The 27,500-nt window shown below is 41.0% G+C and overlaps 1 protein-coding gene across 1 annotated transcript in view; it reads left to right on the top strand.

Annotated features, from left to right (window-relative positions):
- Positions 1 to 27,500, top strand: part of LOC128666815 (cytochrome P450 2G1-like) — a 154,392-nt gene that overhangs the window by 3,375 nt on the left and 123,517 nt on the right. Inside the window, exon 2 of the mRNA XM_053721610.1 lies at positions 24,222 to 24,384. Within this exon, the coding sequence (XP_053577585.1) occupies positions 24,222 to 24,384 (163 nt within the window). The remainder of the gene's footprint in view (positions 1 to 24,221; positions 24,385 to 27,500) is intronic.

Genomic DNA, 27,500 nt, shown 5'->3' with positions numbered 1-27,500 from the left:
AACACAGTCACATACATACATACACACACAGTCACATAAATACATACACAATAAATCCACAGAAGAAGGCAGCACCTTGCAGTATAAAAAATATCTTTATTTCCACATGCTGGAATAAAACAGTGACGTTTCGGGTATATTTTTTATACTGCAAGGTGCTGCCTTCTTCTGTGGATTTATTGTGACTAAAGAGATTACAGCACCCTTTTTGGCCTGCACCTGACAGTGGAGCTGAGCTACAAACTGTTCTAATAAATACATACACACACACACATACATGCATAAATACACACACAGTCACATAAATACATACACACACACACGCATAAATACACACACAGTCACCTACATACATACATACACACACATACATGCATAAATACACACACAGTCACCTACATACATACATACATACACACACATACATGCATAAATACACACACAGTCACCTACATACATACACACGCATACATGCATAAATACACACACAGTCACCTACATACATACATACACACACATACATGCATAAATACACACAGTCACCTACATACATACATACACACACATACATGCATAAATACACACACAGACACCTACATACATACATACACATACATACATGCATACATACACAAACAGTCACCTACATACATACATACACATACATGCATACACACACAGTCACATACATACATACACACACATACATGCATACATACACACACAGTCACCTACATACATACACACACACACACACATGCATACATACACACACAGTCACCTACATACATACACACACATACATGCATAAATACACACACAGACACCTACATACATACATACACACACATACATGCATAAATACACACACAGTCACCTACATACATACATACACACACATACATGCATATACACACACAGTCACATACATACATATACACACACATACATGCATAAATACACACACAGTCACCTACATACATACATACATACATACATACATACATACACACACATACATGCATAAATACACACACAGTCACCTACATACATACATACATACATACACACACATACATGCATAAATACACACACAGTCACCTACATACATGCATACACACATACATGCATAAATACACACACAGACACCTACATAAATACATACATACACACACATACATGCATAAATACACACACAGTCACCTACATACATACATACATACATACATACACACACATACATGCATAAATACACACACAGTCACCTACATACATACACACACATACATGCAAAAAAACACACACAGTCACCTACATACGTACATACATACATACACACACATACATGCATAAATACACACACAGTCACCTACATACATACATACACACACATACATGCATAAATACACACACAGTCACCTACATACATACACACACATAAATGCATACACACACACAGTCACATACATGCATACACACACATACATGCATAAATACACACACAGTCACCTACATACATACATACATACACACACATACATGCATAAATACACACACAGTCACCTACATACATACACACACATACATGCATAAATACACACACAGTCACCTACATACGTACATACATACATACACACACATACATGCATAAATACACACACAGTCACCTACATACATACATACACACACATACATGCATAAATACACACACAGTCACATACATACATACATACACACATACACACATACATAAACACCAATGGGTAAAACTGAAAGACTAACCCCTGTAGTCAGAGACACTAGTGAAGCATCACGTCACACTCACATGATATCATTGCAGGCAGTGGCAGGTCAACATTTTTTATTTTTTTTAAAAAAAAGAATTTTTTTTTTTTTAAGCTGGGCCCCCACCCTTGGGGGCTCAGTCGCAATTGCGACCTCTGCACCCCCTGTAGTTTCGCGGAGTTGTGCGTTCGTGTTTTAACGCTAAAAAAATTGCCATCTCAGCTTTAAAACAGCACCCTAGCCCTAGCCCTAACCCCCAGACAGCTCCCCAACCTGTAAGACTTGCATCTGTTGTGATCACCGTCCAGGACGGATGAACAAAGGAGGCCCCTTGAACAATAAGGTGATGGTTTACCCACCAATTCAGAGAGAGTTGAGATGGGATTTAAGTATATCAACTGTCATATCTGAGTATAATTCCTGCACCACTGGTGCAACATGCAAAGCTGTAGAGGTCTCATATTAAAACAAGCAAAGGGGATTGCGTCTGATGCTGCAATCATGAGACCTAAAAATTCCATTCACATAGTCACTGAAGGGAATGATAGAGACTGAAGGTTTAGACAAGCTAAGACCAATTTCATTTGTCTCTTGTCTGTTAGAGAAAGAGTCATGGACACTGAATCTATCTGGAAACCTAAGAAGGTGACCATTGTCTGAGGAATCAAGAAACTCTTTGGTAAATTGATCCTCCAACCATGTCTTTGAAGAAAAAACATTAGTTGTTTCGTGTTAGATTCTGCTAAATGAAAAGATTGAGCTAGTACCAAGATATCATCAAAATAAGAAAACACCGTAATACCCTGCTTTCTGATTACATATAGAAGGGCACCAAGAACCTTCGAGAACATTCTTGGTCTTGTTGCTAATCCTAATGACATCAAATATAGCATCACAAATGAAATGATTTGCACGTTGAAGTAAAGGAACAATGCTAGATAGTTCAGGATCTGATAACTGCTGCGCTAAACTGTCCAACCAAAAAGTTTAAGCAGCAGCAACATCAGCCATATAAATAGCTGGTCTAAGAATATAGCCCGTATGTAAATATCCTCTTCTAAGGTAAGATTCAAGCTTCCTATCTAAAGTATCATTAAAAGAACTACTATCCTTTATAGGAATAGTGGTACGTTTGGCAAGAGTGGAAATAGCCCCATCAACCTTAGGGACCTTTTCCCAAAACTCTAGACTAGCCACAGGTAAAGGATACAACTTCTTAAACCTAGAAGAAGGGTTAAAAGAGGTACCAGGTTTAGACCATTATTTAGCAATCATATTGGAGATAACATCTGGAATAGGAAACACTTCAGGAGTAACCTCAGAAGTCTTAAATACAGAATTTAAATGATTATTAACTTTGCTGTCAGGAGGACTAGACTCCTCAATACCCAAAGTAAACAATACTTCTTTTAATAGAGAACGAATATGTTCAATTTTAAATAAAAAAGATTTGTAGATTTCTGACTCTGATGCAGGATCCTCTGAGTCAGAGGAACCCTCATCAGTAGAGGATATTTCAGTATGCTGTCGGTCAGTAAAAAATTCATTAGATCTATGACAAGTTTGGAAAGACCCTTTACATTTATTTGAAGGCAGAATAGCAGTCATAGGCCTCTAGTTATCAAGCTCCGTATTTACCTGCATTCGCCAGCCCCAATACGCTCGCCTAAGGTCGCCTAACATCGCCGCCGCGGACCTGAATACGTTAGCAAAATTTATCAAGAAAACTGTCAAAAAGCCGCGCACCAAGTACGGGGCGAAGAGCAGCGGACTGTTGTTAACTAACAGTCATCGATCTCGCTGCTCATCGACTTATTCGCAGCTTTCTTGCTACCCTGTCACTAAGCACACACACTATACTATACAGTTTTACCCCCTAAACCGCCGCTCCCGGAGCCCCCTGCAACTAAATAAACTCATTAACCCCTAAACCGCTGCTCCCGGACCCCGTCGCAAATATAATAAATATATTAACCCCTAAACTGCCGCTCCCGGACTCCGCCGCCACCTACATTATACCTATTAACCCCTAATCTGCCGTCCCCTATACCGCCGCCACCTACATAAAGTTATTAACCCCTATCCTGCTGATCCCGGACCTCGCCGCAACTAAATTAATTGTTTAATCCCTAAACCGCCGCACCCAGAGCCCGCCGCCACTTACATTACATTTATTAACCCCCATCCTGCCCCCCCTACACCGCCGCCACTATATTATATGAATTAACCCCTAAACCTAAGTCTAACCCTAACCCCCCCCTAACTTCAATATTATTTAAATTAATCTATATAAATATTCCTATAATTAAAAAAAAATATTCCTATTTAAAACTACTTACCTATAAAATAAACCCTAAGATAGCTACAATATAATTAAAAATGACATTGTAGCTATTTTAGGATTTATATTTATTTTACAGGCAACTTTGTATTTATTTTAACTAGGTAAAATAGTTATTAAATAGTTATTAACTATTTACTAACTACCTAGCTAAAATAAATACAAAATTACCTGTAAAATAAATCCTAACCTAAGTTACAATTACACCTAACACTACACTATCATTAAATAAATTAAATTAATTAACTACAATTACCTAGCATTAAATAAAATTAACTAAAATTAACTAAAGTACAAAAAAACAAAACACTAAATTACAGAAAATAAAAAAAATTACAAGAAGTTTAAACTAATTACACCTAATCTAAGCCCCCTAATAAAATAAAAAAGCCCCCCAAAATAATAAAATTCCCTACCCTAAACTAAATTAGAAATAGCCCTTAAAGGGCCTTTTGCGGGGCATTGCCCCAAAGTAATCAGCTCTTTTACCTGTAAAAAAAGAAATACAACCCCCCCAACATTAAAACCCACCACCCACACACCCAACCCTACTCTAAACCCCACCCAATCCCCCCTTAAAAAACCTAACACTACCCCCTTGAAGATCACCCTACCTTGAGCCGCCTTCACCCAGCCGGGCAGAAATCTTCATCCGATCCGGCCAGAAATCTTCATCGAATCCGGGCAGAAGAGGTCCTCCAAGCGGCAGAAGTCTTCATCCAAAGGATGCAATCAGCCAATCTGATTGAGCTTGCATTCTATTGGCTGATTGGAACAGCCAATAGAATGCAAGCTCAATCCGATTGGCTGATTGCATCAGCCAATCGGATTTTTCCTACCTTAATTCCGATTGGCTGATAGAATCCTATCAGCCAATCGGAATTCAAGGGACACCATCTTGGATGAAGTAATTTAAAGGAACCGTCATTCAGTGTTAGGACGTCGTTTGAAGAGGATGGCTCTGCGTCGGCTGGATTCAAGATGGCTCCGCTCCGGTTGATTGAAGATAGAAGATGCCGCTTGGATGAAGACTTCTACTGCTTGGAGGACCTCTTCTGCCCGGATTCGATGAAGATTTCTGGCCGGATCGGATGAAGATTTCTGCCCGGCTGGGTGAAGACGGCTCAAGGTAGGGTGATCTTAATAAATGTAATGTAGGTGGCGGCGGGGTCCGGGATCGGCAGGATAGGGGTTAATAACTTTATGTAGGTGGCGGCGGTATAGGGGGCGGCAGATTAGGGGTTAATATTTATAATGTAGTTGGCGGCGGGGTCCGGGAGTGGCGATTTAGGGGTTAATACATTTATTATAGTTGCGGCGGAGTCCGGGAGCGGCGGTTTAGGGGTTAAAGATTTTATTTAGTTGTGGCGGGGTCTGGGGGCGGCGGTTTAGGGGTTAATAAGTATTATATAGGTGGCGGCAGTGTAGGGGGGACAGATTAGGGGTGTTTAGACTCGGGGTACATGTTAGGGTGTTAGGTGCAGACACTTCCCATAGGAATCAATGGGATATTGGGCAGCAGCGAACATGAGCTTTCGCTGCTGTCAGACTCCCTATTGATTCCTATGGGATCCGCCGCCTCCAGGGCGGCGGATTGAAAACCAGGTACGCTGGCCCGGAATAGTGGCGAGCGTACCTGCTAGTTCTTTGATAACTAGCAAAAGTAGTCAGATTGTGCCGAACTTGCGTTCAGAACATCTGGAGTGACGTAACCATCGATCTGTGTCGGACTGAGTCCGGCGGATCGTATGTTACGTCACTAGATTCTACTTTTGCCGGTCTGTAGGGCTTGATAACTATGGCGAATCAGCCTCGCCACAAATACGCTGCGGAATTCCAGCATATTTGCGGTTGACGGCTTGATAAATAGAGGCCATAGCCTTCTCTATGGCTGCAGCAATAAAAAAAAGTCATATCTGCAGGAATATCAAGTACATTAGACAGAGAAGGAATAACAGTAGATGTATTTTTGTACTCATAGAAACATTATCAGCATGTAATAATTTGTCATAACAAATGCCACATAATTGAGCTTGATCTGAAGAATAAGCTTGTTACAACAAACACACTTAGCTTTGGTAGAATTGTGTTCAGGTAGCTTAGTTCCTACAGTAACATCCGAGGCAGGATTAGTTTGAGACATCTCGCAAAATGTAACAAAAAATAAAAAATAACATCTAAACAAAATATCCAATTTACTCAATATAGCAGTTTCAGGAATGGGAAAAACATAAATTATGCTTACCTGATAATTTCATTTTCTTCCGTGGGAAAGAGTCCACAGCCGCATTCATTACTTGTGGGAATTAAGAACCTGGCCACCAGGAGGGGACACAGGACACAAGACTCTACACCTAAAAAGAGCAATGACTACCTCGAGGTAGCAGTCTCGGGTCCCCACAACAGATGCCGTTGTACTAGCTATGATGCCAAAGTGACCTTTACCCTACAGAGGCACTCCGCAGGAATGTTGAGTCACAGTCAGGGCACCAGCCAAAGGCTCAAATACTCCTCCCACTTCCCCTATCCCCCAGTCATTCTGCCGAGGAACAAGGAACAGTGGAAGAAATATCAAGGTGAAAGAGTGCCACAAGACTATACACGAAACGCCTCAAAAAATGGGCGTGGGGCTGTGGACTCTTTCCCACGGAAGAAAATGAAATTATCAGGTAAGCATAATTTATGTTTTTCTTCCTAATTGGAAAGAGTCCACAGCCGCATTCATTACTTGTGGGAAATTATACCCAAGCCAAAGAGGACACAGAATGCCAAAACGGGAGGGTAAGAGGCGGCCCAATCTGAGGGCACCAGGTTTGAACCACATCCCCATAAAGAAAAAAGCATTGCTTCGTCCGAAAACAGGGAACAAAATTAATGAAAAAAATGGCAGATCCCAGTCACAGGGGGACCCTGACCAACAACTCCCAAAAGGAAGAAGCAAGGTAGAGAGAGAATGAAACTAGAACCCTGTCTTCCAGAAGACAGATCAAGTCCAGCTCGCAAGGCTCAAGAAAGCCCAACCAGATGCCAAGAAAAAAAGGGCATCACAGCAATACGCGACCAGGTCGGAGACTGAAAAAGAGAACGAAAGGTATCTCAAGGAGCAAGAAAACTGCACAGACATCTAAGAAGCACACCATAGTGCAAGCCACGGAACAAGGGGGAAAAAAAAACTTGCCTAACTTCCCAGCTGGAGGGAACCAAGGCATGTGCGCCTCAAACCGTAAAAGAGACTGAGGGCGGCTCCAAACGAAAACCCTGCAGCCCGGTAAAAAAGAAACAGCAAGAACCAATCCCTTAGACGAAACACCCCCCCATGGAGGGATAACTCAAAGGATCCAAAACCCACAGAGAGCTCAGAGAGCACCTCAACAGGGATCCCATGCAGCCTAAATAAACAAGAGGGAGCTGAAAAAGGTGAAAGATAACCAGAACCACAGCTTAGGATCCTGAGTTAAACAGGGTCGTCCTCACCTACCTCAGAAATGCTGCAACGAGGACCACCCACACACGGAAAGACTAACCTGTCGACGACAGGGCTAAGCCTAGGGACAGAGTCCCACCACTCCTTGAAACGAGAGGGAAGAGAAACAACAAGCCAAATCAAAAGAGAGTGACCATAAACACGGGCAGAGACCCCCCAGAACTGGAGGAACACAGAAAACCCAGAGAGACAACTCACAAGGGTATCTCTATCCCTGAAAAAGGGACTAACTTGGAAAAACACCCACAGAGGGACAAAAGTACCCCAAGGGGAGACAGAGGGCAAGGAAAACCTTCCCACAGGACACAAGACTCTACACCCAAAAAGAGCAATGACTACCTCGAGGTAGCAGTCTCGGGTCCCCACAACAGATGCCGTTGTACTAGCTATGATGCCAAAGCGACCTTTACCCCACCGAGGCACTCCGCAGAAATGTTGAATCACAGTCAGGGCACCAGGCCAATGGACCCCAAAGGAAGGTCCAAAAGCACTGCACCTGCTTTCACAGAAACAAAGGCACCGAACAGCCAGAAGAAAAGGTCTAGACAATGAAAACCCCTTTCCAGACGAAGCCCGGAGGGAAAACAGGACAGGTATAGACAGGGCTATACCAACACCAACCGGAAACTCTAGACCTACCCCATATCCACAACCAGACCTGAATGAGGAGGGCGTCATAGATAGTATTCCATGAGCTGAAACCCAAGTCGAACAAGACCTGAGCCATACCCTGACCAAAAGCCTGGTCAGACACACTTCACCCGAGGAAAGAACCCGAAAACGGGAATTACAGAAAAACCCCAAGAAAAGGACTGCAAAATCACAGAAACTATCCCAAGGCGATAGAACCCTCGACACAGAGACAAGCTCCGGGAAATTCAGAAACCATGGTCCCACGTCGGCACCCAACCCCATGGGACGGAATAAACTATGGAAAACCAAGTACCAGAACCGAGACGAATCCAAGGTGACCCTTAATATCCGGGTTCCTATCAGAGAAGACAGCCCTCACAGAGAATGTGGGCATGGAACCCACTGCCTCTCACATCCAAGCGAGCATTCCACCACTAATTTACGAAACCGGATCCCGAAAGATAGCGGAACGAGCCAGATCCAGCGACCCCAATAAAAAAAGGGCAGTGAAAAGCCCAAAACAAAGGCCTCAAACCGCATCTAGCAAAGAAGGTCCCGCCCCCAATCAGGGGAGCCAGAAGCGATGCGGCGGAATCCACTAATACAGGCCCCGGGAAGTAGGCTGGTACGCCAAGTCTATCCCGGAATCCGGACCCTAAAGTCTGAGATGTAGATGTATAGTGTAGTTTGTGAAAACAAAACATAGAACAGTAAAACAAACACTCAAGGTCCCGCCGGACCAGCCAGGTGCATCATGCGTCATTGACAACTAACAAGGTGCACAGTAAACTCTGGACCTAACAAGTCCGTGAACAACTTCTGTGGAAGTAATAAAACAAGTCAATCCTAGAAATTTCCGAAGGAATAATCAAATAAATTATATCCTAACCGGATGAAAGAAAATAAGGCAGCCCGTAGGCATCCGCCAAATAAATCTGGGAAAGAGTACGAGCGACCGACATGTACATCATTTCCACTAGTCTAGCTAGAAGCACCATTCGAGGACTGAGAATTCCCCGACTGATAAAGAAAAGGATCCCCCAATAAGTCGATGACAAAGTAGGACGCGCAGCCACACAATCCTATAGCGAAAAGCACAACCTGGAGGGACATTCACCCCCGGGGGAAACTGGATAGACCCACCCAGGGTCTGGACACCTGGGATAGTCGGGCAAGAACACAACCGCGCATAAACCTCTGGGTCATGTATGCAAACAAGCGCCATCAATACATTGAAACGGAAATGACCTGCCATCTCCAGGGGGAACAATCCACCCTGTGCGGAGGGAGAATTAACATTACGGTTACCCGCAAATGTAGTAGAAGGGTGCTGTTGGGAATCCGCCACTTGAGGGACTGTCATGTATCTATAGCTTTAAGAAGAAGACATTGCTTCACCAACAATATGCTATTTAAGGATGTCATATCCTCCTAATCAGTGCTTAGTTATTGTGTTTCTTAGTTACTCCTGTAGCTGTTCATTCTAGCTCTCTCAGCTGTTTACATTCTCTTATTTAGTAAGAGTATGAACCCTTACCTACCTTTTCATAAAGGTTTAACTACATTAGTCTTTCACTCCTTGCATCATGGAACAAACTCTGCAATAATAGCTATGCCTATGGATTGTAAACTTGTAGCACTGGATCTCCAAATTGTTTGCTGCTCCGTTCTTCGCTACTATCTGACATCAGTCAGCCTCGCTCTGGAGTGAATGATTTCACACTGCCGCAGCTCCTCACTCTGCTTCGCAAGACGCTACATAGATCCACACGCAAGTATTCTCTTGATGATAAGAGATGTATTGTATCTGATAAACTCGAAACTAATATACACTTACCTTACTACATGAGGAATAGAAACATATGATATATCTTGAAATATATGACCAACGTTATTCAACAGAAATCCTGGAAATTCCCCTGGAAGTGGGAACAAAAGACAGAGGCGCCTCTAAGTGCAGCAACAACAACACAACCTCAAATCAGCAATGAAGATCTATGTCGATGTTCTCACATTTTACGAAGCACACTATAGTGCAAATGGAACAGACCGAGGCTTCTGAGCCGCTCGGCTGACTCTATGACAGAACTTGTACATCTATGAACTGTTAAATTAACAAACACTCCGAAATGCATCCTATGATAATCCTTGTAAATATATGAACTGTTTCAGATGATGGCCTCTAGTTATCAAGCCGTCAACCGCAAATACACTGGAATTCCGCAGCGTATTTGTGGCGAGGCTGATTCGCCTTAGTTATCAACCCTTACTGCCTGGCAAAAGTAAAATATAGTGACGTAAGCTTCGATCCACCGGACTCAGTCCAACACAGATCAATGCTTACGTCCCTCCAGATGTTCCAAACGCAACCCCGCCGCAACTACATAATACCTATTAACCCCTATCCTGCCCCCCTACACCGCCGCCACCTATATTAAATTTATTAACCCCTATCCTGCCCCCCCTACACTGCCTCCATTATAATAAATGTATTAACCCCTATCCTGCCCCCCCTACACCGCCGCCACTATAATAAATTTATTAACCCCCTATCCTGCCCCCCCCACACCGCCGCCACTATAATATAATTATTAACCCCTAAACCTAAGTCTAACACTAACCCTAACACCCCCCTAACTTAAATATTAATTAAATAAATCTAAATAATATTACTCTTATTAACTAAATTATTCCTATTTAAACTAAATACTTACCTATAAAATAAACCCTAATATAGCTACAATATAACTAATAGTTACATTGTAACTATTTTAGGATTTATTTTTATTTTACAGGCAAGTTTGTATATATTTTAACTAGGTACAATAGCTATTAAATCGTTAACTATTTAACAGCTACCTAGCTAAAATAAATACAAAATTACCTGTAAAATAAAAACTAACCTAAGTTACAATTACACCTAACACTACACTGTCATTAAATAAATTATTCCAATTTAAAACTAAATACTTACCTGTAAAATAAACCCTAAGATAGCTACAATCTAATTAATAATTACATTGTAGCTATGTTATGATTTATATTTATTTTACAGGTAACTTTGTATTTATTTTAACTAGGTACAATAGTTATTAAATAGGTATTAGCTATTTAATAACTACCTAGCTAAAAGAAATACAAAATTACCTGTAAAATAAATCCTAACCTAAGTTACAATTAAACCTAACACTACACTATCATTAAATTAATTAAATAAATTAGCTACCAATACCTGCAATTAAATACAATTAAATAAACTAAACTAAATTACAAAAAAACAAAACACTAAATTACAGAAAATAAAAAAATATTACAAGAATTTGAAACTAATTACACCTAATCTATGCCCCCTAATAAAAAAAAATAATAATAAAAGTCCCTACCCTATTCTACATTACCAAGTAACCAGCTCTTTTAACAGCCCTTAAAGGGCTTTTTGCGGGGCATTGCCCCAAAGTAATCAGCTCTTTTGCCTGTAAAAAAAAAAAAAATACAACCCCCCCAACATTAAAACCCACCACCCACATACCCCTACTCTAACCCACCCAAACCCCCCTTAAATAAACCTAAGACTACCCCCCTGAAGATCCCCCTACCTTGAGTCGTCTTCACCCAGCCAGGCCGAAGTCTTCATCCGATGGGGCAGAAGAGGACATCCAGACCGGCAGAAGTCTTCATCCTATCCGGGCAGAAGAGAACATCCGGACCGGCAGACATCTTCATCCAAGCGGCATCTTCTATCTTCATCCATCCGACGAGAAGCGGCTCCATCTTCAAGACCTCTGGCGCGGAACATCTTTCTTGCACGACGACTACCCAACGAATGGCTGGTCCTTTAAATGACGTCATCCAAGATGGCGTCCCTCGAATTCTGATTGGCTGATAGGATTCTATCAGCCAATCGGAATTAAGGTAGGAAAAATCTGATTGGCTGATGCAATCAGCCAATCAGATTGAACTTCAATCTGATTGGCTGATAGCATCAGCTAATCAAATTTTTCCTACCTTAATTTCGATTGGCTGATAGAATCCTATCAGCCAATCAGAATTTGAGGGATGCCATCTTGGATGATGTCAATTAAAGGACCAGCCATTCGTCGGGTAGTCGTCATGCAGGAAGGATGTTCCGCGCCGGAGGTCTTGAAGATGGAGCCTCTCCTCGTCGGATGGATGAAGATAGAAGATGCCGCTTGGATGAAGATGTCTGCCGGTCCGGATGTCCTCTTCTGCCCGGATAGGATGAAGACTTCTGCCGGTCTGGATGTCCTCTTCTGCCCCATCGGATGAAGACTTCGGCCCGGCTGGGTGAAGACGACTCAAGGTAGGGGGATCTTCAGGGGGGTAGTGTTAGGTTTATTTAAGGGGGGTTTGGATGGGTTAAAGTAGGGGTATGTGGGTGGTGGGTTTTAATGTTGGGGGTTGTATTTTTTTTTACAGGCAAAAGAGCTGATTACTTTGGGGCAATGCCCCGCAAAAAGCCCTTTTAAGGGCTGTTAAAAGAGCTGGTTACTTGGTAATGTAGAATAGGGTAGGGACTTTTATTATTATTTTTTTATTTTATTTTATTAGGTGGCTTAGATTAGGTGTAATTAGTTTAAAATTCTTGTAATATTTTTTTATTTTCTGTAATTTAGTGTTTGTTTGTTTTTGTAATTTAGTTTATTTAATTGTATTTAATTGTAGGTATTGGTAGCTAATTTATTTAATTAATTTAATGATAGTGTAGTGTTTAATTGTACCTTAGGTTAGGATTTATTTTACAGGTAATTTTGTATTTCTTTTAGCTAGGTAGTTATTAAATAGTAAATACCTATTTAATAACTATTGTACCTAGTTAAAATAAATACAAAGTTGCCTGTAAAATAAATATAAATCCTAAAATAGCTACAATGTAATTATTAATTACATTGTAGCTATCTTAGGGTTTATTTTACAGGTAAGTATTTAGTTTTAAATTGGAAAAATGTATTTAATTATAGTGTAGTGTTAGGTGTAATTGTAACTTAGGTTAGTTTTTATTTTACAGGTAATTTTGTATTTATTTTAGCTAGATAGCTGTTAAATAGTTATTAACTATTTAATAGCTATTGTACCTTGCTAAAATATATACAAACTTGCCTGTAAAATAAAAATAAATCCTAAAATAGTTACAATGTAACTATTAGTTATATTGTAGCTATATTAGGGTTTATTTTATAGGTAAGTATTTAGTTTTAAATAGGATTAATTTAGTTAATAAGAGTAATATTATTTAGATTTAATTAATATTTAAGTTAGGGGGGTGTTAGGGTTAGTGTTAGACTTAGGTTTAGGGGTTAATAATTTTATTATAGTTGCGGCGGTGTAGGGGGGGGCAGGATAGGGGTTAATAAATTTATTATAGGTGGCGACAGTGTAGGGGGGCAGGATAGGGGTTAATAAATTTATTATAGGTGGCGGCGGTGTGGGGGGGCAGGATAGGGGTTAATAGGTATTATGTAGGTGGCAGCGGGGTCCGGGAGCGGCGGTTTAGGGGTTAACATTTATTATAGTTGCGGCGGGGTCTAGGAGCGGCAGTTTAGGGGTTAATAATTTTATTATAGTGGTGGCGGTATAGGGGGGCAGGATAGGGGTTAATAGGTATTATGTAGGTGGCGGCGGGGTCCGGGAGCGGCGGTTTAGGGGTTAACATATTTATTATAGTTGCGCCGGGGTCCGGGAGCGGTGGTTTAGGGGTTAACATATTTATTATAGTTGTGGCAGGGTCTAGGAGCGGCGGTTTAGGGGTTAACATATTTATTATAGTTGCGGCGGGGTCTAGGAGCGGAGGTTTAGGGGTTAATAACTTTATTTAGTTGTGGGGGGCTCCGGGGGCGCCGGTATAGGGGGTAGAACAGTATAGTATAGTGTGAGTGCTTAGTGATAGGGGTATCAATAAAGCTGTAAAAAAGCCGAAGAGCAGCGAGATTGATGATTGATAACTATCACAGTCCGCTACTCATCGCCCCGTACTTGGTGCGCAGCTTTTTGACAGATTTATTGATAACTTTGGCGAGCGTATTCAGGTCCGCGGCGGCGATGTGAGGCGAGCGTATTGGGGCCGGCAAAGGCAGGGAAGTACGGAGCTTCATAACTAGAGGCCATAATATCTTGTAAATATGAACTACCACTTATTATGAATGCTTCTATTATATGAACTGCAATCAAGTCAGTGTTTTTAAAATCATTCTTACCAAATACTTTTATATCACTCTTACAAATAATTGTTGGAAGGCTTGTGAGAATTCTCAGATTGAAGTTAAAGTATTTAATAACTATCGCTACCCTGCAATATGCTCACATACTGTCAGGGTGCCAGGAATCAGACTGAGACGAGAAGTGCAAAAATAATCACACCTTTATTAATAACAAAAAATAATCACAAGTCAAATAACAAGCCAGGAGTCAAAGCCAGAGCTGGTAGTCAGACGAGCCGAGTCAGGAGGCAAAGCGAGTAGTCAGACGAGCCTAGTCAGGAGGCAAAGCGTGTCAGGAACCAGGAGGGACGTCAGACAGCCAGGTAATACACAGGAACTCACAAACAGGTCTGAGACAATGCAAGGGCAAAGCATACTGAACAGAGGCCCTTTAAATAATAAGTGATGACATCAAAATTCTGAGACTGCAACCTGTCTCACACGGATGATGTACAACAGTCTGGCCATAAGAGGATGTGCAGGAAATGAGCAGCATCACACACTCTGCACCAGATTCAGCAAGAAAAGGTAAGCAAAATGGCTGCCAGTAGCACATGGCAAACAAAGCAGGGAAAAAAACATGACACATACTAACTAATCCCTATTCATGTGGGGTCATTCTCTTAATTAAAACTAAATTGCTTTTCCCTATTCCATACCATTCACTTACCATAGTGAACTGATTGAAGTAGAAAAGCTACAAACTAACTAAACTAACAATTGTTGTTAAAGCATTAGAAGGACAGAGCCCCCAGAGGCTGATGGCTCAGCAGGCCCATGGTTCCCCGAGCTTGAGGAACCAGGCGCTCTAAGAAGGCACAAGAGACAGGACTCTATCAGCCAATCGGAATTAAGGTAGGAAAAATCTGATTGGCTGATGCAATCAGCCAATCAGTTTGAAGTTCAATACGATTTTTCCTACCTTAATTCCGATTGGCTGATAGAATCTTATCAGCCAATCGGAATTTGAGGGATGCCATCTTGGATGATGACATTTAAAGGACCAGCCATTCGTCGGGTAGTCGTCGTGCAGGAAAGATGTTCCGCGCTGGAGGTCTTGAAGATGGAGCCGCTCCTCGTTGGATGGATGAAGATAGAAGATGCCGCTTGGATGAAGATGTCTGCCGGTCCGGATGTCCTCTTCTGCCCAGATAGGATGAAGACTTCAGCCCGGCTGGGTGAAGACGACTCAAGGTAGGGAGATCTTCAGGGGGGTAGTGATAGGTTTATTTAAGGGGGGTTTGGGTGGGTTAGAGTAGGGGTATGTGGGTGGTGGGTTTTAATGTTGGGGGGGTTGTATTTTTTTTTACAGGCAAAAGAGCTGATTACTTTGGGGCAATGCCCCGCAAAAAGCCCTTTTAAGGGCTGTTAAAAGAGCTGGTTACTTGGTAATGTAGAATAGGGTAGGGACTTTTATTATTTTTTTTTATTTTTATTTTATTAGGGGGCTTAGATTAGGTGTAATTAGTTTAACATTCTTGTAATATTTTTTATTTTCTGTAATTTAGTGTTTCTTTGTTTTTGTAATTTAGTTTAGTTTATTTAATTGTATTTAATTGTAGGTATTGGTAGCTAATTTTCCGATCAGCCAATAGATTGCGAGCTCAATCTGATTGGCTGATTGGATCAGCCAATCGGATTGAACTTGAATCTGATTGGCTGATTCCATCAGCCAATCAGAATTTTCCTACCTTAATTCCGATTGGCTGATAGAATCCTATCAGCCAATCGGAATTCAAGAATCGCCATCTTGGATGACGTCATTTAAAGGAACCGTCATTTGGCGAGTAGGCGTCGGTAGAAGAGGATGGATCCGCGTCGGCTGGAAGAAGATGGCTCCGGAAGAAAGAAGATTGAAGATGCCGCTTGATAGAAGACTTCAGCCCGATGATGGACCTCTTCAGCGCCCGCTTGGATCAAGACTTCAGCCCGATGATGTACTTCTTCAGCGCCCGCTTGGATCAAGACTTCAGCCCGATGATGGACTTCTTCAGCCCCCGCTTAGGCTTGGATGAAGACTTTGGAGGCTCCTCTGGACGGATCGGTGATACCCGGCGTGGTGAAGATAAGGTAGGGAGATCTTCAGGGGCTTAGTGTTAGGTTTATTTAAGGAGGGTTTGGGTTAGATTAGGGGTATGTGGGTGGTGGGTTGTAATGTTGGGGGGGTATTGTATTTTTTTTTACAGGCAAAAGAGTAGAATTCTTTGGGGCATGCTCTGCAAAAGGCCCTTTTAAGGGCTGGTAAGGTAAAAGAGCTTTTCTATTTGTATTTTAGAATAGGGTAGGGCATTTTTTTATTTTGGGGGGCTTTGTTATTTTATTAGGGGGCTTAGAGTAGGTGTAATTAGCTTAAAATTGTTGTAATCTTTTTCTAATGTTTGTAAATTATTTTTTAATTTTTGTAACTTAGTTCTTTTTTATTTTTTGTACTTTAGTTAGTTTATTTATTTGTATTTATTTGTAGGTATTTTATGTAATTAATTTATTGATAGTGTAGTATTAGGTTTAATTGTAGATAATTGTAGGTATTTTATTTAATTAATTTATTGATAGTGTAGTGTTAGGTTTAATTGTAACTTAGGTTAGGATTTATTTTACAGGTAATTTTGTAATTATTTTAACTAGGTAGCTATTAAATAGTTATTAACTATTTAATAGCTATTGTACCTGGTTAAAATAAATACAAAGTTACCTGTAAAATAAATATTAATCCTAAAATAGCTATAATATAATTATTCGTTATATTGTAGCTATATTAGGGTTTATGTTACAGGTAAGTGTTTAGCTTTAAATAGGAATAATTTATTTAATAAGAGTTAATTTATTTCGTTAGATAAAAATTATATTTAATTTAGGGGGGTGTTAGTGTTAGGGTTAGACTTAGCTTTAGGGGTTAATAAATTTAATAGAGTAGCGGTGAGGTCCGGTCGGCAGATTAGTATAGTTAATACTATTTATTATAGGGTTAGTGAGGCGGATTAGGGGTTAATACATTTATTATAGTAGCGGTGAGGTCCGGTCGGCAGATTAGGGGTTAATAATTGTAGGTAGGTAGCGGCGACGTTGGGGGGGCAGATTAGGTGTTAATAAATATAATATAGGGGTCGGTGGTGTTAGGGGCAGCAGATTAGGGGTACATAGGGATAACGTAGGTGGCGGCGGTGTACGGAGCGGCAGATTAGGGGTTAATAATAATATGCAGGGGTCAGCGATAGCGGGGGCGGCAGATTAGGGGTTAATAAGTGTAAGGTTAGGGGTGTTTAGACTCGGGGTACATGTGAGGGTGTTAGGTGCAGACTTAGGAAGTGTTTCCCCATAGGAAACAATGGGGCTGCGTTAGGAGCTGAACGCTGCTTTTTTGCAGGTGTTAGTTTTTTTTCAGCTCAAACGGCCCCATTGTTTCCTATGGGGGAATCGTGCACAAGCACGTTTTTGAAGCTGGCCGCGTCCGTAAGCACCGCTGGTACTGAGAGTTGCAGTGGGGGTAATATATGCTCTACGCTCCCTTTTTGGAGCCTAACGCAGCCCTTCTGTGAACTCTAAATACCAGCGGTATTTAAAAGGTGCGGGGGGGAAAAGCACGTGTAGCTAACGCACCCCTTTGGCCGCAGAACTCTAAATCTAGCGGTTAATTAATTTAATTATAGTGTAGTGTTAGGTTTAATTGTAACTTAGGTTAGGATTTATTTTACAGGTAATTTTGTATTTCTTTTAGCTAGGTAGTTATTAAATAGTTAATAACTATTTAATAGCTATTGTACCTAGTTAAAATAAATACAAAGTTGCCTGTAAAATAAATATAAATCCTAAGATAGCTACAATGTAATTATTAATTACATTGTAGCTATCTTAGGGTTTATTTTACAGGTAAGTATTTAGTTTTAAATTGGAATAATTTATTTAATGATAGTGTAGTGTTAGGTGTAATTGTAACTTAGGTTAGTTTTTATTTTACAGGTCATTTTGTATTTATTTTAGCTAGGTAGCAGTTAAATAGTTATTAACTATTTAATAGCTATTGTACCTAGCTAAAATATATACAAACTTGCCTGTAAAATAAAAATAAATCCTAAAATAGTTACAATGTAACTATTAGTTATATTGTAGCTATATTAGGGTTTATTTTATAGGTAAGCATTTAGTTTTAAATAGGATTCATTTAGTTAATAAGAGTAATATTATTTAGATTTATTTAATTAATATTTAAGTTAGGGGGGGGTGTTAGGGTTAGTGTTAGACTTAGGTTTAGGAGTTAATAATTTTATTATAGTGGCGGCGGTGTAGGGGGGGCAGGATAGGGGTTAATACATTTATTATAGGTGGCGGCGGTGTAGGGGGGGCAGGATAGGGGTTAATAAATTTATTATAGGTGGCGGCGGTATGGGGGGGCAGGATAGGGGTTAATAAGTATTATGTAGGTGGCGGCGGGTCCGGGAGCGGCGGTTTAGGGGTTAACATATTTATTATAGTTGCGGCGGGGTCTAGGAGCGGCAGTTTAGGGGTTAATAATTTTATTATAGTGGCGGCGGTATAGGGGGGCAAGATAGGGGTTAATAGGTATTATGTAGGTCGCAGCGGGGTCCGGGAGCGGCGGTTTAGGGGTTAACATATTTATTTTAGGTGCGGTGGGGTCCGGGAGCGGCGGTTTAGGGGTTAACATATTTATTATAGTTGCGCCGGGGTCCGGGAGCGGTGGTTTAGGGGTTAACATATTTATTATAGTTGCGGCGGGGTCTAGGAGCGGCGGTTTAGGAGTTAATATATTTATTATAGTTGGGGCGGGGTCTAGGAGCGGCGGTTTAGGGGTTAATAACTTTATTTAGTTGCGGGGGGGCTCCGGGGGCGCCGGTATAGGGGGTAGAACAGTATAGTATAGTGTGAGTGCTTAGTGACAGGGGTATCAATAAAGCTGTAAAAAAGCCGAAGAGCAGCGAGATTGATGATTGATAACTATCACAGTCCGCTACTCATCGCCCCGTACTTGGTGTGCGGCTTTTTGATAGATTTATTGATAACTTTGGCGAGCGTATTCAGGTCCGCAGCGGCAATGTGAGGCAAGCTTAGGCAAGCGTATTGGGGCCGGTGAAGGCAGGTAAGTACGGAGCTTCATAACTAGAGGCTATAATATCTTGTAAATATGAACTACCACTTATTATGAATGCTTCTATTATATGAACTGCAATCAAGTCAGTGTTTCTAAAATCATTCTTACCAAATACTTTTATATCACTCTTACAAATAATTGTTGGAAGGCTTGTGAGAATTCTCAGATTGAAGTTAAAGTATTTAATAACTATCGCTACCCTGCAATATGCTCATATACTGTCAGGGTGCCAGGAATCAGACAGAGACAAGAAGTGCAAAAATAATCACACCTTTATTAATAACAAAAAATAATAAAAAGTCCACAAGTCAAATAACAAGCCAGGAGTCAAAGCCAGAGCTGGTAGTCAGACGAGCCGAGTCAGGAGGCAAAGCGAGTAGTCAGACGAGCCTAGTCAGGAGGCAAAGCGTGTCAGGAACCAGGAGGGACGTCAGACAGCCAGGTAATACACAGGAACTCACAAACAGGTCTGAGACAATGCAAGGGCAAAGCATACTGAACAGAGGCCCTTTAAATAATAAGTGATGACATAAAAATTCTGAGAATGCAACCTGTCTCACACGGATGATGTACAACAGTCTAACCATAAGAGGACGTACAGGAAATGAGCAGCATCACACACTCTGCACCAGATTCAGCAAGAAACGGTAAGCAAAATGGCTGCCAGCAGCATATGGCAAACAAAGCAGGGGGAAAAACATGACACATACTAACTAATCCCTATGCATGTGGGGTCATTCTCTTAATTAAAACTAAATTGCTTTCCCTATTCCATACCATTCACTTACCATAGTGAACTGATTGAAGTAGAAAAGCTACAAACTAACTAAACTAACAATTGTTGTTAAAGCATTACAAGGACAGAGCCCCCAGAGGCTGATGGCTCAGCAGGCCCATGGTTCCCCGAGCTTGAGGAACCAGGCGCTCTAAGAAGGCACAAGAGACAGGACTGATAGACATGCGTCAGTGGGGCTGAAGCACCTTCCTCACAAGAGGAAGAATCTGAATCAGAAACTACAATAGTCTCACAGTCAGAATCCTCCATGGCTAAAAACTATCAAAAAGAAAAACAAGACTATACCAGAAAATGAACGGCACCTGACACCCACAATGGATGGGGCACTCACCACCTCCTATGACCAGATCCCCGCGAAACAGACTTTCTTTGTCGCCACACGGTCAGGAATGCGGAAGCGTAAAAATAAGTGTAACAACGCCCGGTCACAGGTGATCCGTGCAGTCCAAAAAAAGTGCGCCAGAAAAAGGCGGCAACTAGGCCCCACATAAATCCTTCAAGCAATTCTCCTGAAATGCAAGATGTCTCAGTCTCAGAGCCAATACTCACTACACAAGGCAGGATGATCACATAAGAAACATGATTAAAGGAAACCCTCCCTGTTCATAAATCCCCCCTAAGGAAGGAATAATCCCTCGATTCCCAGATCCGTACAGAGGAGCCTCACTGAGACCCCTGCTATCTGTCACATAAACACATAACATTCATATTGTTAAAATGAAACAATCTTACCGGAATCTACGCCATGGAACAGGAACACGGCCCTTCAAGTGTGACGATAGTAGCGTCGCCTCCGCAATGGAATTGAGAGAAGAGAGCAGGTAGCGAAGCGAGGTGCAGCAACGCCAAGTGCTAGAAGAGCTGTTAATACGAGTCGGGGTGGTGTCGCAGAGAGAACTCCCACTGCAACTCCGGACTCTAACATTCGCCCAGGCCCTGAGAGACTGACAGGACTACTTAAAACTTCCGTCCCATTGCGAAGAGTAATACCCTCCATAAGAGACACACTTTATGTAAAAAATAAAGTAAAAATACTTTTAAAAAGAAAAACTTCTGACACTTCTCTGCCAACCTCTTGTGACGAAAGGCAAAGAATGACTGGGGGATAAGGGAAGTGGGAGCAGTATTTGAGCCTTTGGCTAGTGTGTCTTTGCCTCCTCCTGGTGGTCAGGTTCTTAATTCCCAGCTGTGGACTCTTTCCCATTAGGAAGAAAAAATGCTTATGATAAAATTCTTATACATGAAGTAAAATCAAAAGCAAGCATCATAGCTCTCTATAATATAATGAGAGCAGAGAGCATAAGAGGGAGAGGCTTAATATAACACATTTTGGTGCCAAGAACGACTCACTGAAAAGAGGCAATTTGTGTCATAACAGGCGTGACTTTGCGCCAAAAATGACGCAATGAAATGACGCAACTCGTGTCAAAGCAGGTGTGACCTCGTGCCAAAAATGACGCAATGAAATGACACAACTCGCGTCACAGCAGGTGCGATTTTGTGCCAAAAATATTCGCACAAAAAATGACGCAATAAAATGATGCAATTTGCGTCATCACGAGCCTAATTTGTCCGCAAAAAAATTAAAAACAGACTCCATGTTAGCAGCTAACAGGAACCCCAGGTAAGAAAAAAATACCTAAATTCTCCCATAAACATATTTTCCATTCTGAAACTGTGTGACTGCAAAGGGAAATATTAACAGACCTGACTCATGGCTAATATATGCAATATACATTAAAAACTTTATAATATAAAGTGTCTTCCATAGCTGAGAGTGATATATACTTACCAGAAGACACCCATCCACATATAGCAGACAGCCAAACCAGTACTGAAACATATCAGCATAGGTAATGGTAGAGGAGTATAATGTCATTCTGTAAAGGGAGGCAGCAGATGAATACCTACGACCGAATTTACAGAGAGCCCTAGAATAGATTTCCCATAGGAGAAAACATGGTGTCATCAGGTAATACTCCCTTCACATCCCTCAGACAAACACTGTACTTTGAGAGGAACTAGGCTTCAATATGCTTAGAAGCGCGTTTCACTGAAGAAATCAAGCACATCATGCTACAACACCTCCTAAGGAGGCAAAGTTTGTAAAACTGAGGTATGAGTGAGGTGGGAGGTGTATTTATATGCATTTGAGGTTTGGGAAACTTTTCCCCCTCCTGGTAGGAATGTATATCCCATACGTCACTAGCTCATGGACTCTTGCCACCTATATGAAAGAAATATAGTTTTTGCGAAAGCGATATTTACGCTCCACTTAGTAATACCAGCTCACGTTTGCATTGCACGGAAGCTTTGCACTCACGAGAGCGTGTTTCCATAGGCGTGAGACATGGCATGAGAACCTAGCGCAGCAAAGGGGGTAATTCGCACAGCGATGGGCAGAAGATTTAAATATATATGTATATGCTTATATACATATATATTTATGTGTTAATGTGTGTATATACATATATTAATATATACATACCCACTCGAACAAATGCACTCACAGGACTTTTCAAGGAATAACAAAGGTTATATTTAATGAAACGTTTTCGGGTATGCACTACCCTTCATCAGCATAACATAAAATGAGATATAACACACAATATATAGGCAAACAAATCATATCATAATCAAAACAAACACACTCCAACCTGTGTATTCACAAAAAAAGCGCCAAAGTGAATAGCTGAAACGCAATCCTGCGTTTCACTGTTTCGTATCACCGGAAGGACTATTCCAAACAGTATAAGTGTACATGTAATAGCATGTTGTATCCTAACATAATACAATAATCGTGATATAAGCCCTGATAGTCACCTGTATGTTTATTCTTAGAAAGCGAGTCTAAGTTACCATGCCAACGGACCCAAACATCCAGTCTCATAGTGCTTTGGTAAGAAATTAAACTTATATGTGATCACATAAACATTATAAACTATAAATATCATGAGTGTATAAATGCACACCACTAGTGATCCATACTTCTCACATATGCCTTAACGTGACTCCTACATATACAGATGGTATAATAGAGGCTATAGAAATGGCGAAACCGGAAATGACATAATAGTCCTTCCGGTGATACGAAACAGTGGAACGCAGGATTGCGTTTTAGCTATTCACTTTGGCGCTTTTTTTGTGAATACACAGGTTGGAGTGTGTTTGTTTTGATTATGATTTGATTTGTTTGCCTATATATTGTGTGTTATATCTCATTTTATGTTATGCTGATGAAGGGTAGTGCATACCCGAAAACATTTCATTAAATATAACCTTTGTTATTCCTTGAAAAGTCCTGTGAGTGCATTTGTTCGAGTGGGTATTTCCTGATATTTCTGCACCCAGGCAGCTGACACTGGTGGATTGAGCTGCTGAAAGGAGTTTATATTAATATATACATATATATGTATATAAGCATATACATATATATTTACAGAGAACACACAGTTCCCCATAGACCGATATGTAAAGGCACTATTCACTGACGTTTTTGTTTTCTAATACCGCACACCCGCCATCTTTAACCCCTAAAAACTGCTTCATGCCGTTTTAAAAAATAAATAAATAAAGATGCTAGAATATTTTTTTTTAACAAAATGTGCTACACACTTTATTTTGGGGGCAATTGGAGCACATTTAGAAAATTAACCAGAGATCTGATCTCTGGTTAATTTATGAAGCTCACGGTAGCAATAGCCAGCCACTTGTAATGTCTGGTTATTTATCGCGCGCCCCCGTAAATGGGCGAATTAGCCCGTTTATAGGTGCAGAAAATTTGCGCTCCGCTTGTAATCTAGCCCTACGTGTTTAATTTCCTTTTAAAATGTTTCAATCTTATTTTCTCCTTCTTAATGCAGCTAAGTAGAAAATACGGGGAGGTCTACACAATATATTTGGGCTCCCGACCAGTGGTGGTGGTCACTGGGTACAAGACTGTTAAAGAGGTACTGGTAGACAGAGGGGATGAGTTCCTGTCGCGAGGGGAAATGTGCACTTTGAACACATACTACAGAGATTACGGTAAGTACAGATAAGTATTAAAGGGACAGTGTGCTGTAAAATTGTTTTCCTTACGATGCTTCCAGTGACTTGATATACCAAGCTGCAGAGAATAAAATGTACAGGATATTGCTCCTTTAGGTTTATGTTTGTATTTGTTTTTTGCTCATTGAAACCTCAACCTATTGTTCTCAAGAACATGCCCATTTAAATTGGCTAAGCCTGCATGAGAGACAGATTCTTATCTTATCTCTATATACACATGCTAATGCATCATTATTTAACTGTCTCTACAAAGACTGAAGTTTCCATTTTTAATTGCTAGCATAAAAAAACCTGGAACCTGCCATTTCCAATATATATAACGCTATGGGGTTGGTAAAACAAGTAATCAGGAAAACAGTACAGGTGAAAATGAATCATTGGATGCACATAAGAAGGCATAAACATTTATTAATGATGCAATTAAAGAATAGGATTGGATGAAGCACTTGGATACAAATATTGTTGCAGAAGGCACAAAAATATTGTTGGACTTATCTTTTGGGGGGGGGGGTTGTAGAAAGGTCTTAAAGGAAAATTTTGGGGCAATTTATACGTCTGTTTTTGTCTTTTAGATTAACTATGGTGAGAATAAACTTAATTAATTGATGAAAATTAAAGAGTAATATACATTCATTATTTATTTGCTTGCTGTTGCAGTGAAATACCTCTGCAAATTAGGCTTGTGCCACTCTATCAAAAAGTAAATTCGGTACTTAAAGGGACACTAAACCCAAATTAAACTTTTATGATTCAGATAGAACAGCAATTTTAAGCAACTTTCTAATTTACTCCTATTATCAATTTTTCTTCATTCTCTTGGTATCTTTATTTGAAAAAGCAGGAATCTAAGCTTAGGAGATGGCTCATTTTTGGTTCAGAACCCTGGGTAGTGCTACATTTAGCCACCAATCAGCAAGCGCTACCTAGGTGCTGAACAAAAAATGGGTAATCTCCTAAGCTTAGATTCCTGCTTTTTCAAATAAAGATAGCAAAAGGACAAAGAAGAATTGATAATTGGAGTAAATTAGAAAATTGCTTAAAATTGCTGCTCTATCTGAATCATGAAAGAAAAAATTGGGGTTTATTGTCCCTTTAAGTATGATGCACATTGCCTGACCCAGCTACATACTGCATACTATATAGAGTAGTAGACAAGCCGAACTGCAACTAATCCTAATTGGTCAAAATCAAGGGAGGTAAGATAATCATACTTTCCAGGAATTTTTAGTGTTTTCCTTATTTGCAAAACTGTGGCCCAGGTGCTAAAACTAAAGGGACATAATACTGGAATACTCAAAGCTAAGAATAAAATATCAAATGAACATCTCTATGGAAAAAACATAAATGATGCTTACCTGATAATTTTCTTTTCTTCAGATGGAAAGAGTCCACAGCTGCATTCATTACTTTTGGGAATTCAGAACCTGGCCACCAGGAGGAGGCAAAGACACCCCAGCCAAAGGCTTAAATACTCCTCCCACTTCCCTCATCCCCCAGTCATTCTGCCGAGGAACAAGGAACAGTAGAAGAAATATCAGGGTGAAAAGGTGCCAGAAGAACAAAAAACAGACACCCCACAGAAAAAATATGATGGGGAGCTGTGGACTCTTTTCATCTGAAGAAAAGAAAATTATCAGGTAAGACTAATTTGTTTTTCTTCATAAATGGAAAGAGTCCACAGCTGCATTCATTACTTTTGGGAAAACAATACCCAAGCTATAGAGGACACTGAATGCAAAAACGGGAGGAAACAAGAGGCGGCCCATTCTGAGGGCACCAGGCCTGAAAACCCCAACCCAACAAAATACCGTTTCGTCCGAAGCCGAGAACAACTGTGAAAAAAAGGAAAAGGCCCAAGGACACTGACCCGCAGATAATCCACAGCCTTGCTAAAGACCGCAGGGACTAGACTCGACTGAGTCAACAGCCTCCAAGAGACACCGTCGCCAAGCAGTCAGTCTCCAAACAACACACCCCTTACTAAAGAAAGGGAACAAACTACCGTATTCTTCCACAAAGAAGAAAAGGCACGAAGAAAACATGATTGTACTTAAGGGACTCAAGACGCTGCTCATTTTATCAACCTCGAAAGGAGGAAAGGCTGAGTAAACCTCGCCGGGGATCGAACTTACAACCCTCGGTTTGCTACAGTGCAGAGTAGCCACAGTGCATTAGTATGCTGAGCTACCTGTCCAGCAAGCATAAGGAACTCCAGACCAACAGAGACCCACCAGTCTCATAGAAACAAGGGGAGGCAACGCCCAGACCCCAGAAAAACAGAAACCACAGGATAAGGCCGGGAGTCCGAAACAGAGAAGATCTTCCCCTAACACAGTGCAACCGCACTCTAAAAAGCAACTGAAGATGAAGGTCCCCAAGTCGCAAAAAGGTAGCTCAGAATACTGAAATATTCAGAAACCTAATGCAGCAATCTCAGATAGGTCTGACGAACAACACCTGAAGCAAAAACACTGCACGCTGCAGTCATAAAAAAAACTCTGGGCAAGCAGAAAGCAGCTGAAGATAGGATCCTTCAGATTGCTAAGTATCCACTAACCAGCAGATGACGTTGCAAGCTATCCAAGAGCCGCCAGTCCGCCCCACAAATCTTAAATATGGAGAAAGGAGAAACCTCAAGAGGCTTACCGTACCTTGAATGCTCCGAGGACGAATGTAGCAGAGCAACAGATCTCAGATCCTGCTCCAACACCGGACCAGCCCAAGCGACAGACATGTCTAATAGACAGGGGGGACAGAAAGACCCCAACCACAAGCCCCCAGGGAATGGAAAGAAAAAGGGGGGACTCACCCACCTCAACAGACCTTGGGTGCCAACCCAATCTGCTCCTCCAAAATAAGGCCCTTCCAAGGAGAACCCCCTGGGACCTGGAAAAGAGAAAAGTGCAATAGATCCATAGGAAGACCTGTCACAGTTCTCTTAGAAAGTCTCTACGTAGAGAGATCAAATTCCAACAGGTGAAACAGAGCCCACAGAGCAGCAGATGCTGCCCCTTATAGAATATAAGCCACCTGATCCAACGTCTTATACACATGGCAGCACAAAGACCCTCCAGAGAGAGGAAACCCCAGCT

Source organism: Bombina bombina, chromosome 7 (genome assembly GCF_027579735.1).
Source record: "Bombina bombina isolate aBomBom1 chromosome 7, aBomBom1.pri, whole genome shotgun sequence".
Classification (NCBI taxonomy): domain Eukaryota; kingdom Metazoa; phylum Chordata; class Amphibia; order Anura; family Bombinatoridae; genus Bombina; species Bombina bombina.
This window is presented reverse-complemented; position numbering and strand designations above follow the sequence as displayed.